This window comes from Lontra canadensis, unplaced genomic scaffold (genome assembly GCF_010015895.1).
Source record: "Lontra canadensis isolate GAN:19392208 unplaced genomic scaffold, GSC_riverotter_1.0 scaffold93, whole genome shotgun sequence".
Taxonomy (NCBI): domain Eukaryota; kingdom Metazoa; phylum Chordata; class Mammalia; order Carnivora; family Mustelidae; genus Lontra; species Lontra canadensis.
The window spans coordinates 2,520,011-2,538,199 of NW_022631087.1; the positions used below are offsets into that span (position 1 = coordinate 2,520,011).

Consider the following 18,189-nt stretch of genomic DNA (forward strand, 5'->3'; position numbering starts at 1 on the left):
AATGAGAACCACCTTTATAGGGCTGAAGAACCAATAACAAATAACAAGGAAGCAACAATGAATCAATCCCTCTTTTGTGTAATTTGCTAAAGGAGCAAGACAGTAAAGAAGTAAATCAATAAATACATAATTTTAGGTAGCGATAGAGATGCCATTAAAACAGGGCAAGGAGATAGGGAAAAGTGGGAGGTATATAGTAGGGGCAATTACTTGGTCAGAAGTATAGGATGGTCAGAAAAGGTCTCTTTGAGAAAGGCTACTTTAGGAATGAGCCCTGCTAATAAGGTTTGAGATAATATTCCAGGTAAAGAAGCAGAAAATGAAAACACCTTGGAAGCCAGGGGAAGATTCTGAGCATAGAAATGACCTGATCTGATTAAGGTTTTTAAAATATTCCTCTGGCTTCCACATGGAACAGACCAGGAAGGCAGCTATAAAAAAGGAAGTAGAGAAGTTAGGAGGCTATTTTAAATAAATATTGAAAAAAATATTGGTGACTTGGATAGTATGATCATAATGGAAGGGTGAGATTTGAAAGGATATGAAAGTTATCTTTAAGGAAAAGCCTAATAACTGCTGAAGGACTAGTCATGAGGTTGTGAGGAAAAACGAAATAAAAGATGGCTCCTACGATTCTGCAGAGCACCAAGGTGAATGTTGCCATTTATTGCGATACAGAGAAACCATGGTAGGTGGGGAAGATGGAGGCAAAACCAAGCTGAAGACACTTATTTGGAATCCAATAAAAACACTGGATATGTGGGCCTGGAGCTCAAGATAGAGGTCAGGGCAGGAAATGCATGATAGGGAATCATGAGGTATTCAAGTATGTAACTAGATCACCTAGGGAATAAATATGGATAAAGAAGTGAGTAGGAGACCAGCCATCACCAGAAACCAGGAGAGAAGCATGGAACAAATTCTCCTTCAGAAGGAACCAACGCTGCCTATATCTTGGACTTGAACTTCTGGCCTCCTGAACTATGAAAGAATAAAGTTCTGTTGTTTCATGGCAGAAAGAAAGAAAGAAAAGAAAAGAAAAGAAAGAAGAAAGAAAGAAAAAAGGAAAAAGAAAGAAGTGAGTAGGAGAACTGAGATCTGGAATTACATCAAAAGCTGCCAAATTAACATACATTTATGTATATGTTCTTTTTCTTTTTTTTAATGTTTGCTTTTTCTAGAGAACTATTTGCCAATGTATCAGATGTTAGAGTTTTTTTGATAGTTCCCTTTTCATATTAGGACACTGACTCAAGAATCTCTGGAACTTCACTTCTTTCAAACCAACATTTCACTCCCTCCTTCCTCCCACCTCCTCTCCCCCAATACACACACTAATCACTCTACTCCTAATTCTTCCTTCTCCTTCCCCCAGGGTTGTCTCTCCTCTGTGCTCCCAAGATTTGCATATTTCTACAGAGGTCCTATTTAACATTCCATATTCTAATTATTTGTCCTTTAATGGTGTGAAAGCTTCCTTATGGGCAGGAACCTTGACTTTCATCTTTGTATCCCCAGTGCCCTGTAAAATAGGTTCTTAATGAATGTTTCCTAAATGAATAAAATGAAGGGTAAGTGACCTACCCAAAACCAGTACCACTGCTACTCAGTAGGAGAGTAGGGATTAGAATCTAGAGAGCCAGATATTCTAAACTCACTTTAGTCTGTCATTCAAAGAACTCTACATTGGGGCCTCACTTCATCTATATATTTCCTATTTATTATCCTGTCTTAACTGTAAGTCTGGTGATGTGCCCAAAATCCACTTTCTTCAGCCAGTTTGGAATCTGGGCAACCAACTTATGTCTCACCTCTCCCATAAAAACTCTCTTCACCAATCCCTCAATCACTGCCCTCCTCTTCCACACCAGTGACACACACAAAATCAGTAACCCCCTATATAATCTGATTTCTGATCTTAAAATGTCATTGAAGCTACTCAAAGTTTACAAAAGGTTTTTATAACAATTAAAGTATAATTTCTAAAACAGTAAAACCATGATTCTCATAAAAATATTAATGCATATATGGCAGAGATTTTATTTAATTCATTATAATAAAGGAACCAGTAAAATGTTAAAATTGGTTCAAATAAGAATTGGACATACAGAGATTTACAAGGCTCACGCTACAAAATTCATTTGCATGACATGAACAGGAATAATTTACACTGGTATGGACAGGAAACATTTGTTCTGTCACCAGTTTTTAAAATCTAAACGTTAAAAAAATTTATTTCAAGTGTAATTAAACATACAGTGTTATATCAGTTTCAGGTGTACACTGTAATGATTCAACAATCCTATAAATTTCTCAGTGCTCATGAACATAAGTGTACTCTTAATTCCCTTTACCTATTTCACCCACCTCCACACACACCTCCCTCTGGCAAGCATCAATTTGTTCTCTGTAATTGAGTCTGGGTTTTTTGTTTTTGTTTTTGGAGATTTTATTTATTTATTTCAGAGAGAGAGAGAGCATGAGAGGGAAGAAGGTCAGAGGAAGAAGCAGACTCCCTGCGGAGCTGGGAGCCTGATGTGGGACTCAATCCTGGGACTCTCGGACCATGACCTGAGCCAAAAGCAGCTGCTCAACCAACTGAGCCACCCAAGCACACAAGTCTGGTTTTTCTGTTGGACTCTTTTTCCTTTGTTCATTTCTTAAATTCCACATATGAGTAAAATCATATGGTATTTTTCTTCCTCTGACTGACTTATTTCACTTAGCATTATACTTTCTAGGTCCATCCATATTGTTACAAATGGCAAGATTTCATTATTTTTTATGGTTGAGTAAAATTCCACTGTGTGTGTGTGTCTGTGTGTGTGTACCACATCTCCTTTATCCATTTATCTTATCAATGGACACATGGGTTGCTTCATGTCTTGGCTACTGCAAATAATCCTGCAACAAACACAGAGGTACACACATCTCTCTGAATGAATGTTTTCATTTTCTTTGGGTAAATAACCAGTAGTGGAATTACTGGATCATATATTTTTTGAAGAATCTCCATACTGTTTTCCACAGTGGCTGCACCAATTGGCATTCCAACCAATAGTGCACAAGGGTTCCTTTCTCTCTACACTTTCACCAACACTCGCTTCTTGTGTTTTGAATTTTAGACTTTCTGACAGATGTGAGGTGATACCACATTGTGGTTTTGATTTGCATTTCCCTGATGATGAGTGATGTTGAGCATCTTCTCATGTACCTGTTGGCCATCTGTATGTCTTCTTTTTTTGTTTGTTTGTTTTTTTTTTCATTTTTTTATTTTTTATTTTCAGCATAACAGTATTCCTTGTTTTTGCACCACACCTAGTGCTCCATGCAATCTGTGCCCTCTCTAATACCCACCACCTCGTTCCCCCAACCTCCCACCCCCCGCCACTTCAAACCCCTCAGATTGTTTTTCAGAGTCCATAGTCTCTCATGGTTCACCTCCCCTTCCAATTTCCCCCAACTTCCTTCTCCTCTCTAACTCCCCTTGTCCTCCATGCTATTTGTTATGCTCCACAAATAAGTGAAACCATATGATAATTGACTCTCTCTGCTTGACTTATTTCACTCAGCATAATCTCTTCCAGTCCCGTCCATGTTGCTACAAAAGTTGGGTTTTCATCCTTTCTGATGGAAGCATAATACTCCATAGTGTATATGGACCACATCTTCCTTATCCATTCGTCCGCTGAAGGGCATCTTGTTTCTTTCCACAGTTTGGCGACCGTGGCCATTGCTGCTATAAACATTGGGGTATGTCTTCTTTAGAAAACTGTCTATTCAGGTCCTCTGACTGTTTTTTAATCAAATTGTTTGTTGAGTGTTGAGTGTGTAAATTCTTCGTATATTTTGTATATTAACTCTTTATCAGATATATCACCTGCAAATATCTTCTTTCACAAATTGCCTTTTTGTTTTGCTTATGGTTTCCATCACCGCGCAAAAGCTTTTTATTTTTTATTTTCATCTTTTTTAAAAGATTTTATTTATGTATTTGACAGAGAGATAGATCACAAGTAGGCAGAGAGGCAGGCAGAGGGAGAGGGGGAAGCAGGCTCCCTGCTAAGCAGAGAGCCCAATGCAGGACTCAATCCCAGGACCCTGAGATCACGACCTGAGTCAAAGGCAGAGGTTTAACCCACTGAATCACCCAGGTGCCCTACAAAAGCTTTTTATTTTGGTGTAGTCCCAATAGTTTAATTTTGCTTTTTTTCTCCTGCCTGAAGACACATCTAGAAAAATGTTTCTACTGCAGATGTCAAAGAAATTACTGTCTGTGCCAGGTATCTTACGGTTTCACTCACAGGTCTTAAATCCATTTTGAGTTTATTTTTGTGCATAGTGTACAAAAGTGGTCCAGTTTCATTCCTTTTCATGTAGTTGTTCAGTTTTCCCAGCACCGTAAATTTCTTTCGCCAAGAGGTAGAATTTGATTCATCACTTGCATATAACACCCAGTATTCAATCCATCAAGCGCCCTCCGTAATGCCCATCTCCATTTACCCCACCTCCCCCACCTACCTCCCCTCTAACAACCCGCATTTCGTTTCCTATAGTTATAAGTTTCTTACGGTTTGTTTCTCTCTCTGATTTCATCTGATTTTACTTTTCTTCCCCTTCCCCTATGTTCACCAGTTTTGTTTCTTAAATTCCACATAAAAGTGGAATCATATTTTTCTTTCTCTGACTTATTTTGTTTAGCATCATACCCTCTAGTTCCATCCACATCATTGCAAATGTCAAGATTTTGGTTTTTGAATGGCTGCATAATATTCCATTGTATATATACACCACATCTTCTTTATCCATTCATCTGTTGATGGACATCTGGGCTCTTTCCATATTTTGGTTATTGTGGACATTGCTGCTATGAATATAGGGGTGCATGTGTCCCTTTGAATCACTATGTTTGTATCCTTTGGATAAATACCTAGTAGTGCAATTGCTGGGTTGTACAGTAGCTCAATTTTTAACTCTTTGAGGAACCTCCATACTGTTTTCCAGAGGAGCTATACCAGTCTGCATTTCCACCAACAGTGTAAGAGGGTTCCCCTTTCTCCAAATCCTCACCAGCATCTGTTGCTCCTGAGTTGTTAATTTTAGCCATTCTGACTGTCCAGCACCATAACTTTTATCTACACTTTGCTACAGAGTTGTAAAGCAGTCTAGTCAATCAAGAACAAAAGAACATATCCCTAAATTAGAACAATGTAATTGCTGGAGGGACCTTTATATCCCAGAGGGTCTACCACCCAGCATTCATGACATGCAGTCATTTCTTCCACCTGTTTCCAAGTCACTGAGTATTCTTCCCACATAACTGTCAAAATTCATCCTAATCTGCCGTCTTCAGCACAATGAAGAAAAATTCTTGCCACTTTTGGTTTCCATGATACTCACCTGGCTCCTCTTTCTACCTCTCTTCAGTCCTCTTCGCCAGTTTCTATTCATCTTAAATATAGTAACCACCAAGATTTTGATGCATCTTACTCTACCCAGTATCATCAGTTGTGCTTCACCCATTAATTATATAGGAATTATTCCCATATCCAGTTCTAATGTCTATAATCCCTAAACTTGAACTTCTATTTTCTCCATTTCCCATGTTGATATCTTAGCAGTACCTCAGATTCAGCAATGACCTGAACGAAACTCATTCTTTCCTCATCTAAATATGGTCTATTCCTGTGTTCTCTAACTTAATAGCTAATTGTCAAAGAGGCACAAAGCATGTGAATCTTGCACTCTACTGCCTCTCTGAAACTGCCTTTTTGACAGTCACCTAAACTGTCCGTTGGACCTTTACAATCACTCTCTTGCATGTTCCCCTTCCCCACAGACTTTTACCTAATTAAGGCCTATATTATCTTTCAGTGGACTATTGATAAAGCCTCCATACTGCTCTACTATCTCTTTCCTCTATCATTCACTCAACTGCCAAAGCATATTTCCTCAAACAGGAGTCCAAGTTTTTCTGACTTGGTCCCATCTTCTGATCTGAGTTCTTATGTAATAGGCATCTGCTCTCTTAGGACATCTACCTATTTTCTACTCATTCTATTTCAGTTACATCAGTCCAAATGAGTTGATTCCACCCATGAGGCACACAACTACAGCTCACACAGATGCTCACAATGACTGGTTCATAAATTGGTCCAAACAGAGCCACTGAAGTACCACAGACTTTTGCTGAGACTTCTGGGGCAGAGGCATATGCTTTTTACTACCATAACTACCATTGCTATTATTTCGCCACCAGAGGAAAGCCCAAGAAGCCAACCCAGAATAAGTGAAGTTTGGAGATGCAAAGAGGGAAATTTGGTCCTGATGACATCTTCTGAGCCCTAGCACTAACCCATGTCTGGAGCCACGTTCCCTTGGGCTGTTCAATTATATTTACCAATAAACTCTCTTTCTGCTTAAGCCTTTTTGAGTCAGGCAAAACCATCCAAAGTACTAAACAATACCTCCTGTCTTTTCATGCACCATATGACTCAGTTACACCAACATCTATACCAGTATCAGAATACTGTGCCTTCCTTCATGTTATTTCCTTAGCCTGAAACTTTCGCCCCTCATCCTCGATGGAATTCCTTCCCTCTATTCTGTGTTTATTAAGATTCATCTCATACTTCAAGCCTCAGTTCATATGCCTCAGTGAAGAAATCCTCTAAGGCTAGAAAAAGAAGCAAAGGACTAGATTACACAGGGATTTTAAACTATGCTACAGCTTTTGAACTTTAACCCAAAGGTAAAGAAATGTCAGTGAAGGATTTAAAAGAGTAAAGGACATGAACAGATAAGCAATTTCAAGGGATCACTCTGGTTGCTGTATACAGAATGAATTAGAGAAGGGCAAGGGGGACAATGGTTCATAAACCACTCAAATAATCTAGCCAAAAGGATGGTGGTATGGGCTAAACTGACAGTGGAGACAGAAGAATGTACTTCTGTGGTTATTTTATTTCTGAATAAATCCCTCTTTATACTGTAAACCTTCTGAGGGCAGAGAAATTATCTGACTTCCATTTACCCACAGAAATTAACAAAGTGGTTGGCACATAGTACAAACTCAATATTTGTTAAATGAAGTAATATATAATTGAGCAACTGGTCAAATGGTGTTATTATTTATGAAGATAGGACACACAGGAAAAGTCCTTTGTTTTTGAAATAGAGATAATAGAGAAGATGATCTTTGTGGTTTTTAATTTTTTTAGAGAGGGGGTTGGGGGTGGGCCAGAGGAGGTGGGAGAGAAAAAAATCTCCTCCACACCCAGCATGGGGCCTGACACAGAGCTTCAACTCACAACCCTGAGATCATGACCTGAACCAAAAATCAAGACTCTGATACTTAACCAACTGAGCCACCTAGGTGCCCTGATGATCTCTGTTTTGAACAAGGTGAGTTTAAGGTAATGTAATACATACATTTTAAAAAGATTTTTATCTATCTATTTGACAGAGAGAGACACAGTGAGAGAGGAAACATAGGCAGGAGGAGTAGGAGCAGGAGAAGCAGGCTCCCCACTGAACAGGGAGCCTGATGTGGGATCCCAGGACCCTGGGATCATGACCTGAGCCAATGGCAGCCACTTAATGACCGAACCACCCAGGTGACCCTATAATACATTCAAATAGGGAATCTATATATAGTGGATGCATATCTGGGGATCAGGAGAGAGATATGAGCTGAAGATGCTGATTTGAATTCTGAGCAAACAGATGCTAACTGACTTTCTGAAGAGATAAGACTGCCTAGGAATTATGTAAAATGTAAAAAAGGGTGATCAGAGACCTGAGGGGCATTTAAGAGCTGAACAGAAAAAGACAAGTAAAGGAAGAACACTAATAGCTTGGCAGAAAAAAAACAAAAAACAAAAAACAAAAACAAGAGGAGGGCCCTCTAACCAATGCAAGGGGAAGAAGAAGAAAGTATGGTCAAAAGTGTCAAACATGGTAAAAAGTCAAGGAATGAAAAGTTTAAAAGTAGCCTTTGGATGAATACTGTCTTGGTGGAGTAGATGCAGTGGAACCCAGACTAGGAGTGGATTGAAGAAGGGTAAGCAGAAGATAAAGAAATGAAGTCAGCCAATATTAGACATCTTGTTCATTAAGTTTGGCTATATAAATAAACTGAGAAACAGAGTTACAGGAGAAGAACATACTCAAGGGTAGGTTTTTTCCCCTGTTGGTTTTCTTGTTCTTACAGAACTGGGACTTATGCATGTTTAAGTGCTGACTGGAATAAACCAAAAAGAGGTTAAAGAAAGGATAAGAGAATAAATCATCAAAATGAGAGTGACAGTGTGTGTGTGTGGGAAAACATCATGCAGAACACCTTGAATATATACAAATTTGTCAACTATACCCCAATAAAGTTGTTAAAAACATAAGTTTAAAATGGGGTATAGCTGAAAAGACTGGTTTTGAATAAGGAAAGCAATATCTCTTCTACTGAAATCAGATTATAGAAGGAAAGAATGGGTAAGGATGTAGGTACATTTATAGATTTGGTTACTGAAAATTAAGAGAATCTACATGTGATAATGTCAACTGTGTTTTAAACACGTTGAATTTAAATATCAAAAATAATTTCTTCACTAAAAATTATTTCTCTGAATTACAAGTTTAAGATACACATTAGCATCAAAGTTAAATGAAGTAACTCTCACATTCCTAAATGCTAGACTTAACAAAGAAAATTTTAAGAATATTTATCAAATATCTACTTGTACAGGACACTGTGAACACAGAGAGAGCTCTTTCCCCAAATATCTGTAGAGCCTTGTTACCTCCCTTTCTTTAGGTCTCTGTTCTCACACTCTGCTTTATTTCTCTCCATTATACTTACCACCACCTGACATATTCTATTTGTTTTATTGCCTGTTTGTCCTCCTAGACTAGAAGGATCTCAAGGGGAGGGGCCTTCTCTTATTCACTGTTGTATCTCCAGTAACAAAATAGTGCCTGCCATAAATATGAATGAAAAATAAATTTGTGTTTGAATGAAATGGTACCTTCTCTTCAGGAAAAAGAATTGCAATCTGTTAAATGAAGGAGAAATGAATATATGAGGACTATATCAATATTTACAAATTAAAGAAGTATTTACTTCTTTTTAATGGTATTTAATGGTGATATGGGAAGCAATACCAAAAAATGACGTAAGAGTTCACAAGACTATGAAATCCAGACAACATGATAAAAAATGTATTATGGAAAAGGCAGCATGTGGACTGGACCTCAAAGGGGTGGGTAGATTTTTAAGTGTATAATTCTACTTTTTTTTAGTTTATTCAAAGAGTTGTGCAACCATCACCTTCTAGAACAGTTTCATCACCTCAAAAAGAAACCCTATGACCCTTAGCTACCACCTCCCAACTAACCCAGTTAGCCCTAAGAAGCCACTAATCTACTTTCTGTCTCTACATATTTGCCTATTCTAGACATTTCATAGAAATGTAATCAAATCATTTGTGAAATTCTGAGACTGGCTTCTTCACATAGCATAATGTTTTTAAGGTTAATCCATGTTGTATCAGTACTTCATTTCTTTTTATGATTGACTATTACTCCATTGTATGGATATAACATATTTTAACCATTCATCAGTAGATGGCCATTCGGATTGTTTCTACCCTTTGACTATTATGAATAACAGTAAATTATTAAAATAATAGTCCTATTTACATTCATATATAAGTTTTTGTGTGGTATAATTTGAATAAGAGATAAGGAAGGGATGGAAATGAAATTTTTTTCTTAAGTAGGCTCCACCCCCAAAGTGGGGCTTGAACTCACAACCTTGAGATCAAGAGTGGCACGCTCTACCAACTGAGCCGGAACTGAAACATTTTGAATCACTCAATCCCAAATATGACAAATTCAAGATATTTTCACTGATGAGGCAAAGTGAATTTTCATAAAGCTTAATTTATTCAAGTCAAAGGACTGTCCTTTACTCTCCAAAAATGTCCTTCGAATTTTCTTTTTTTAAATGTTAAAGCATCCTTTTTAAATGAAATGATGGCAGTGTTGAAAGGTAATTTTGGGGGGTGCCTGGGTGGCTCAGTTAGTTGTGTGTCTGACTCTTGATCTCAACTGAGGTCTTGATCTCAGGGTTGTGAGTTCAAGCCCTGCACTGGGCTTCATGCTGGGCATGGAGCCTACTTAAAAAAACAAAAACAAAAAACAAAAAAAGGTAGTTTTGTTAATTTACTAAGGTAAAATAAACTTCGTTAAATCCAATCCAAAAATCTAGGAAATTCTGTTGACTAAAGAAAATGGCATGAAGGTAAGAAGGTAGAAACCCACCAGATAGCCTGAATGCCAACTAAGGAGACTGCACATTATCCTATGGTCAATAAGGAAATGAATAGTTTTTTAAGTATGAAATAACTGACTTCTGGATGTCATCTCATTCAATGAACAGCAACTGAGCTACAACTATATAAAAAGCATGGAATTCAGTGCTGTAAAAAGAGACTAAATAAAACACTGTCCCTACCTTTTTATAACTTATTCTTTAGTAAAAGAAAAAAGTCTCTCTATTCATTATTTACATCTTTACCCATCTTTCAGAGAGGGCAATACTTAGTAGTTAAAAATAATCTTTTAAAAAGGAAAATATGGGATTACTCCTACTGTCCTTACAAGCTTTATTTCACTCATTTGACAATGTGAGTTTCTGGGTATATAAAGATAACATATAACCCCTATCCTACAGAAGCTTATAGTCTAGATTTTATAAACTTACCAAATGCTCTGAGAAGAAACTGACTGCAAACATGTAACTAGATATTATTCACCTAGGGCTTTCAATTTAGTAGCAAATAAAAAAAAAAAAAAAACACTTACCAGTCACATTTTAAGCATTTTACATTTGTTACCTAACCTAATCCTCTTTAACAGTTTTATGAAAAAATTACTATATTATTTTAAGATATTTATTAATACATTAAAATATATTACATTTATCTTTTCCCAGAATCTACGTTAATGACATCAATTCTGCTAACTGAGTGCTTTCATATATGGTTGTTATATCATTCCCATCAGCACACAAACATTCTGTAATTTTGCCAATCTTCAAAAAAAAAAAAAAAATCCTCTCTTGAGTTCACATTCCAATCCAGGCCCCTCATCATTTTTCTGATCCCCTTCTATCAAAATTCCCTAAAAGAGCTATCTGTAGAAGTTGTCCCCCAAATTCTCTCCTCTCAGCCTCTTCGCCATTCCAGAAAGGCTCTGCCTCTGACACTACCAAAACCACTCTAGTCAAGACTATAAATGACCTCAAAATCCTAAATAAGATTCTTAATTTTTAGTCCTCATCTCGCTTGACCTATCGGCAACACCTGACATAGGTAAAGCAAGCTCTTGGAAATACTTTCTTTACTTGGCCTCTAAGACACCATACTCTTCTGGGTTTTCTTCTCATATTACTAGATACTCCTTCTCAGTCTCCTGTGCTAATTCTTCCACAGCTCCACAATTTCTACACATTAGAGTATCCTAGGCTCTGTCCTTGGACCTGGTCTGTTTTCTCTCTACACTCACTTCCTTATGTTCTCACAAAGTCTCATGACTCCACTAAAATTTAACAGGATAGGGATTTTTTTAGCTATTTTTGCTAATGCTGAATGCCCTGAACCTAAAACAATGCCTGGCATGTAGTAGATGCATGACAAATATTTGTTCAATGAAAGGATGAATGAATAAACGGCTTTAAATACTATCTACAAACTGATGACTCTCCAATTTATACCTCCTATCTGGAACTCTCTCCTGAACTCCTGATATATCCGTCAAACAGCCATCTCTACTTGGATGTATAATAAACATTTCAAACTTAATGAGTCCAAAAGAGAATTCCAATCACCCTCCTAATGGCTTCTGCAAATGACTTCACTTTCTTTGCCATGTGCAGCTTTAGCCTAGTTCCCCAAACCAGCAATTCTGAAATAATTCCTAATTCCTTCTCTTTCTCTAATACACATATACAATCTGCCAAGAGAGACCACATGAGAGGGGGGAGGGTCAGAGGGAGAAGCAGACTCCCTGCTGAGCAGGAAGCCCGATGATGATGCGGGACTGGATCCCAGGACTCCAGGATCATGACCTGAGCCGAAGGCAGTCATTTAACCAACTGAGCCACCCAGGAACCCAACACTATGGATTCTTCCTTCAAAATATACTCAGTATTTGACTATTTCTCACTACAACCACCACTATCAATGTGGTACAAGCCACTACCATCTCTCACCTGGAAGAATGCAACAGCCTCCTGTTTCTTGTCCACCTTCTCCTCCCAATCCAGAACTGTGATCAGAGATTACACCACTCCTCTGCTTATAATCCTGCAATCATTCCATCTTTGCTCTGAATAAAAGCTCAAATCTTGACAACTGCCTTATATATATCTCTTTTCAGTCTGGCCCTTTTGTATCTCTGACCTCACCTACTACCACCACTATTTTGCTCCTTTTATATTGCTTCTTTTGCTGTTTCTTCCAAAGGTTAAACACATTTCCACTTCCCTGCCTTTTCCCTCACTGTTCCCCCAGCCTGAAATGCCTTTCCCCTAAGTATCCACAATCCATTACCTGTTTCATCGGTTTGTTCAACTGCTACCTTCTCTGAGTTTTCCCCAATCACCATATTTAAAACTGCAAGGAGGGGCACCTAGGTGGCTCAGTCTGTTGAGCTGCATTCAGCTCAGGTCATGATCTTGGGGTCCTGGTATGGAGCCCCAAGTTGGGCTCCCTGCTCAGTGGGGAGTCTGCTTCTCTCTCTGCTCCTGCCCCAGGCTCCTGCTCACTCTCGCTCACTCTCTCAAATAAAAATCTTTAAAAAATTAAAAAAAAAAAAACCCTGCAAGGATAATCCCACCCCATTGTATTCTTTATCCCCTATCTCTGCTCTGTATTTCTCTACACCTTTTATCACCAGCAACTACTATACATTTGACTTTCTGGAACATGTGCTGGAAAAGGCTACGAATTTTTGTTTCATTCACTGCGCTATCTCTGCTGTTAAAAGCAGTGCCTGGTATACAGCAGTGATCAATAAGCTATCTGTTAAACAAATGCTTTCATTTCCACCAGGGGGCCTAACAATCATCTAGCCTGGGATTTCAGGAAGAGATCATAAAGCTTCTCGAATTTTTTCAGTGCTCTGATCCCTAGAAGGCTTTATACTTTGCCTAGAAAGAAAAACTGTGTTTTCTCTAGTCAGCCACAAGGAGGAGTTGAGAGGAAGAGCTGAGCAAAGAGAAAACAGATGTTTCCCTTGCTTTTCCTAGGCAACCCGGAGGTGGAAGAAAAGTGGATGTAGAGGCGCCGGTACTGAATGAAAGGTTTTCTGCACACTGTGAGTTACCTAGACACGCACAAACGTAAACACGCAAAGCCGCGATCCTTTCGAACGCCACAAAGAGGCCAAGAAAAATCAATCCATCCACCGGGCACTGAGAACCGGGAGGGTGTTTAAGTCCACCGCTAAGAATTCCCCATAAACGCAGCGGAGAGTTACCACTAGCGCAGAGGCACGTAACTCGCACACGAAGGCCAACGTGTTCCAGGCTGCCGGGACTCTCCGGCCAGAGAACTATTAAATCAATTCTATTTCCTATTCAAGGCACCTCTAATTCTGAAAATGGCTCGAGTACCGCGGTCCCAGGTCTGAGTTCTCAGATTCGCCGACTGCAGGTCAAGTCCTGATTCATTCAGCCCCGAAATCCCCATTTCCCAAGGGACCCGACTTACCGCCACCTGTTGATGCCCACATTGGAGGAGCCGGCGAACCAGGGGTCGAGGATGTAGACGCAGCGGATGGTGTTGGCGCCCTGAATGCACTCCTTCAGGGCGGGGTTGTCGTGAAGCCGGAGCCCCTTTCGGAACCAGTGCACGGCGTTCACCCCCATCCCGGGGGCGCGGCGGCGGCGGGCGTGTCCTCGCCCAGTTCCCCCACCGAGAAACTCAAGGAAGGAAGGGCCGGCTCATACCCTACACCTCTGCTTCCAGGGCAGCCGCCACACCCAAGAAGAGGGGAGAGGGCGGCGGACGGGGAAAAAAGGAAAAAATGAATCCGAGGAGGGGGTCGGAGGAGGAGAGGGCGCGGGACTCGCAGCTGGGAGATGAATGGAGGCTGCCGTCAGCGGAGTCCGGGTGTGACGCCCTTTAGGAGCCGGCGCCCGCAGCAACCGCCGGCACGAGGCGCATCGCTTCGAGGGCCTCGGAGCCCGGGGAGTGAGTACGTTCCACGAGCCCGAGCCTCCACGACGGCCCCGACCGGCCCCGGCAGCCCCAGGAGGTTCGTCACGGAAACCTCGCCCCACCGAGGCAGCCCCGGAGGCGAAAACGGCCCGCCTGAGGCGAGCCACCGAGAGGGATGAGAGGGGATCCAGCCACAGTCGGCCACGCTGTCTCTCGGGCCGGGGAAGAGCAGTGAGCACGGAGGCGGTGGTCGAGGCCGCTGGACGGTTGCCGGCCGGTGACCGGTCCCGAGGCTGCCCGGGTGACTCCACTGCCACCGCCGCGTCAGCGGCCTCGGCCCCGCCCCCGGATCCTCATTGGAGCGCGCGCTCCCCACGTGACCCCCGGCACCTCACGTTTCTGAAGTGTGTTTACTACAGCGGCTCTGACTGAGGAATCGGCTCGTGATTCAGTCGCTCCTAGGGCGCGGCAGCTGCTTGGTCTCAAAGCCGTCGACCTTCACTGAGACTCTAAACTCCCTTCCTCTGCCCTTTTTCTCCTCCGACTGGTCGCCTACAAGCTCGCCCGGCGACCGCAGGCCCCATGTGAGGGAAGCCTTAGCCCCGCCTCTGGAGGCCGTGAGCATCCCCTATTGGCTGAGGCTCTCTGAGACCCGGATGAGCACGGGGCTGCAGGGAGCTCGCGGGCGCGCGCTCGGCTGAGATGGCGCGCGTGCGCTCTCGCTGCGTTCCAGAGGGAAGGAGGGCGCGGCCGGCGGTCCGGAGCGCGCGGCCCGGGATCTGGAGCGCGCTCTGGGATTCCTCCTGTGGCGTTCCGGGAAGGCCTGGATACAGCCGGGTGCCATCCAGTAATCGGCGAGGGAGTTCGACGGGGAATGAGCGCGGGATGGGGTGAAAGGAGAGAAGAAAGCTCGTTAGACTTCAAGCCCAGCCTTGTGCTTAAGTACAGCTTTAGCTAAAGAGCCCGACTTTGCAGTGTGTGGAGCTGGCGCCCCACCCCCACCCCGCGCCATTCTTCCGGCCCTCTTGGTGTGGTTCCCTCCGACGCGTTCTGGGGAGTAGGGATAATGGGCATGGCAGGTGCCAGGCACCTGGAATACCTTAATTCTATCTATGTATCTTCAACCTGTCAGCCGTGATTTCTCATCCTTCGTGTGGTAGAGCGACAGTGAGCATCAGGCCAGGTCATTCCTATCGACATGTGATGCCCTTTTATTGATTAAGCGATTACCGAATGAGCCAGGCACTGCTCAAAGTGCCCGAGGCACAGGAGAGAAATAGGCAAAAATCTCAGCCCCGGTGGAATTTACGATACATCTCTTAACCTTCAAACGTGCTATTTTTTCCTTTATAAAATGTTCTTCTTTGGAATGTGCTATTCACCATAGCAACCTTTCAGCTACCTAGTATATTTCTACACATCCTTTTAGACTCAGATGAACGTGCTACCTAATTTGTGAAAATACCCCTGTCATCCAGAGCAGATTTAGGACGTACACCCCTCTCTCCAGGTGTGTCTCTGAAACATTAACATACTGTGGTGAAGATTAAATGAAAAGTACCTACTTTGATTCCTAGCGTGAAGTGGGTGTTCAATAATAGTGTTTATTATCATAATAACGTGTCTCCGATTTCCTCTCAAGGACAGGGTGGCTATCTTGTTTTCTGAATCATCAATACCCAGTTTAGAGCCCGATGCATATGCATTGCAATGTTCATTGAATGAGTGAATGAATGAATGAATGAATGCTCTCTGCCACCAAGGTTAAAAGGAGGGAAGTTATGGCAATTATTACGGGTTGAGTTGTGTCCTTCTAAAATTCATATAACCAAAAAATAAATAAATAAATAAATAAATAAATAAATAAAATTCATATAACCCTGAGTACCTGTGAATGTGCCCTTACTTGGAAATAAGGTCTTTGCAGATGATCGAGTTAAGATGATGTCATTAGGGTGGGCCCTAATCCAATATGACTAGTGTACTTACAAATTTAGAAATTTGGACACAGAGACAGACTCACAGACAAAGGGAATGCCATGTGAAGATTGGAGTCATGCTACCATAAGCCAAGAACAATTCAAAGCTAGGAGAGTGACCTGGAACAGATCCTTCCCTAGCACCTTCAGAGGGGGCATGACCCTCCCAACACTTTGATTTCAGATTTCCAGCCTCCAGAATGATGAGACAATAAATTCCTGTTGTTCTAAGCCACTCATTTTGTGGAACTTTGTTATAGCAGCTCTAGCAAACTAATACAACAATACTGTAAATTCAATCATCTAGTCAGCCAATATCTGGATAGTCTTCTCTAACCCTGCCTGCTTCTATTGTCATAAAAAAGGCATAGCATCCCTTCTTTGATTTCTTAAGAGCATTTAAAGTTATATATATATGAAAACCCTTTGTTCACTATAAAGTATTAAATATTTGTTATTTTTATCAGTGGAGATGAGCTTTGAGTGATTACTACTCTGAAGGATCCATTCTCTATGCATAGGATGTGCACGCAGAGCTGTGCCCTCACTTGGATTGCCTTGCTCTCCAGGGTCTATTGTACTTTTTAAAATACAGTGTTTCGTGTTTCATTTTAGGCAGTTTTAAAGTAAGTAGATTATGCCTAAAGACATAAGAATTGTTTTCAAGCAATCAGATGAAATTAAAATGGAGAGAGAATACTGATTTGTGTAGAGTGGACTTAAGTTTGCCAATTTTTCATTTAATAAAGATGGATTTTTTGTTTCCTAACAGGCAGCTGTATGTGGGTGTGTTTGTAACTTTCATTTACACAGAAAAGTACTGATTTATTATAAAAATGTCAGTACTGTCAACTGTGCATTCCTCAAAGACTAAGGGTTTTTATAGCACACAGGTGGTTACTTTAATGTATCTATTACAGGGAAAAAGTAACCATTTTATAACTGCTGTGATTTATTGAGCACCTACTATGTGCTACGCACGTTGGGTTATTATTAGCCCTCATAATAATCTTCTGAGGCAACTTATTATTTATTAATTTATGCCTGTGTAAGGGCCCATTCAGCCAGAGCAGCCCCACCCCGGTTGAACTGCCATCTTGCTGGAAAGCTTAAATTGACCTTGCCTGCCCCCCCCCAGGGGAACTTATTTAAAAGCAAGTCCGGGAAACCAGTCCCAGGTAACAAAGTCCAAATACAAGGGTGGGTCAGGCCAGGCGGAGGTATTCAATCAGTGGGGGCGCATACTGTCTCCTAGCTACCAAGGAGTATGGGTCCCTGCCCTTTGGGAGCCTTTTGGCGTCAATCCTAACCAAGGTGTGATAGGCTAAATCAAATGTCTACTAGGGTAAAATGCAATTCAGTTGGTCGCCTAGCATCACTGTGGAGTTTCCTGTGTGTGTTACAATCTCATTGGCCACCTATGTGTGGCCAGGCCCAATGACATGGCCTTTGCTTTATAAAAGTTAGTCTGGAAAGCAGGGAGGGGTCGTCCTCTCTGGAGGGGCGGCCCCGACTGGTCTGTTTGACCGTCGGTAGGTTTGATTCCTGATGCTTGGCGCGAAATAAAGCTTTGCTTGACCTTTGCTTTGTATCAGTCTCGCTCCTTTAATCACGGACCCATTATTGGGGTACCCAATTTTGGGGGACCCAACACCTGCTTTCCTGATGAAGACACTAAAGCTCAGAAATACAAACAACTAGTTAAACAAGATGAAAAACCAAGACTGTTTCTGAATCCAAACTCCTTGTTTATGTATATTATCCCTCATTGATATCAGCACTCCCCTTCTTTTTCAGAGTGAGTATTTACGTTTAAAGGGGTAGAGCATTGTCAGAAATGTGTGAAGTTCTGGTTGGCTCCAATATCATGGGGTAGAAAGAGTATGGGATTAAGAAGAAGAGACTAGATAATTATCTCAGCTAGCCAGTAATTAGTTGGTGATCTCAAACTAGTCACTTATGCTTTCTTAGCCTGATTAATTCATCTATAA

The 18,189-nt window shown here is 41.3% G+C and overlaps 1 protein-coding gene across 1 annotated transcript in view; it reads right to left on the minus strand.

Moving 5' to 3' along the window:
- CRY1 (cryptochrome circadian regulator 1) overlaps nucleotides 1-14,624 on the minus strand; it is a 92,054-nt gene extending 77,430 nt beyond the window's left edge. The window contains exon 1 of the mRNA XM_032836537.1: nucleotides 13,770-14,624. Within this exon, the coding sequence (XP_032692428.1) occupies nucleotides 13,770-13,927 (158 nt within the window). The 5' untranslated portion in view covers nucleotides 13,928-14,624. The remainder of the gene's footprint in view (nucleotides 1-13,769) is intronic.
- Nucleotides 14,625-18,189: the final 3,565 nt, after the last annotated feature.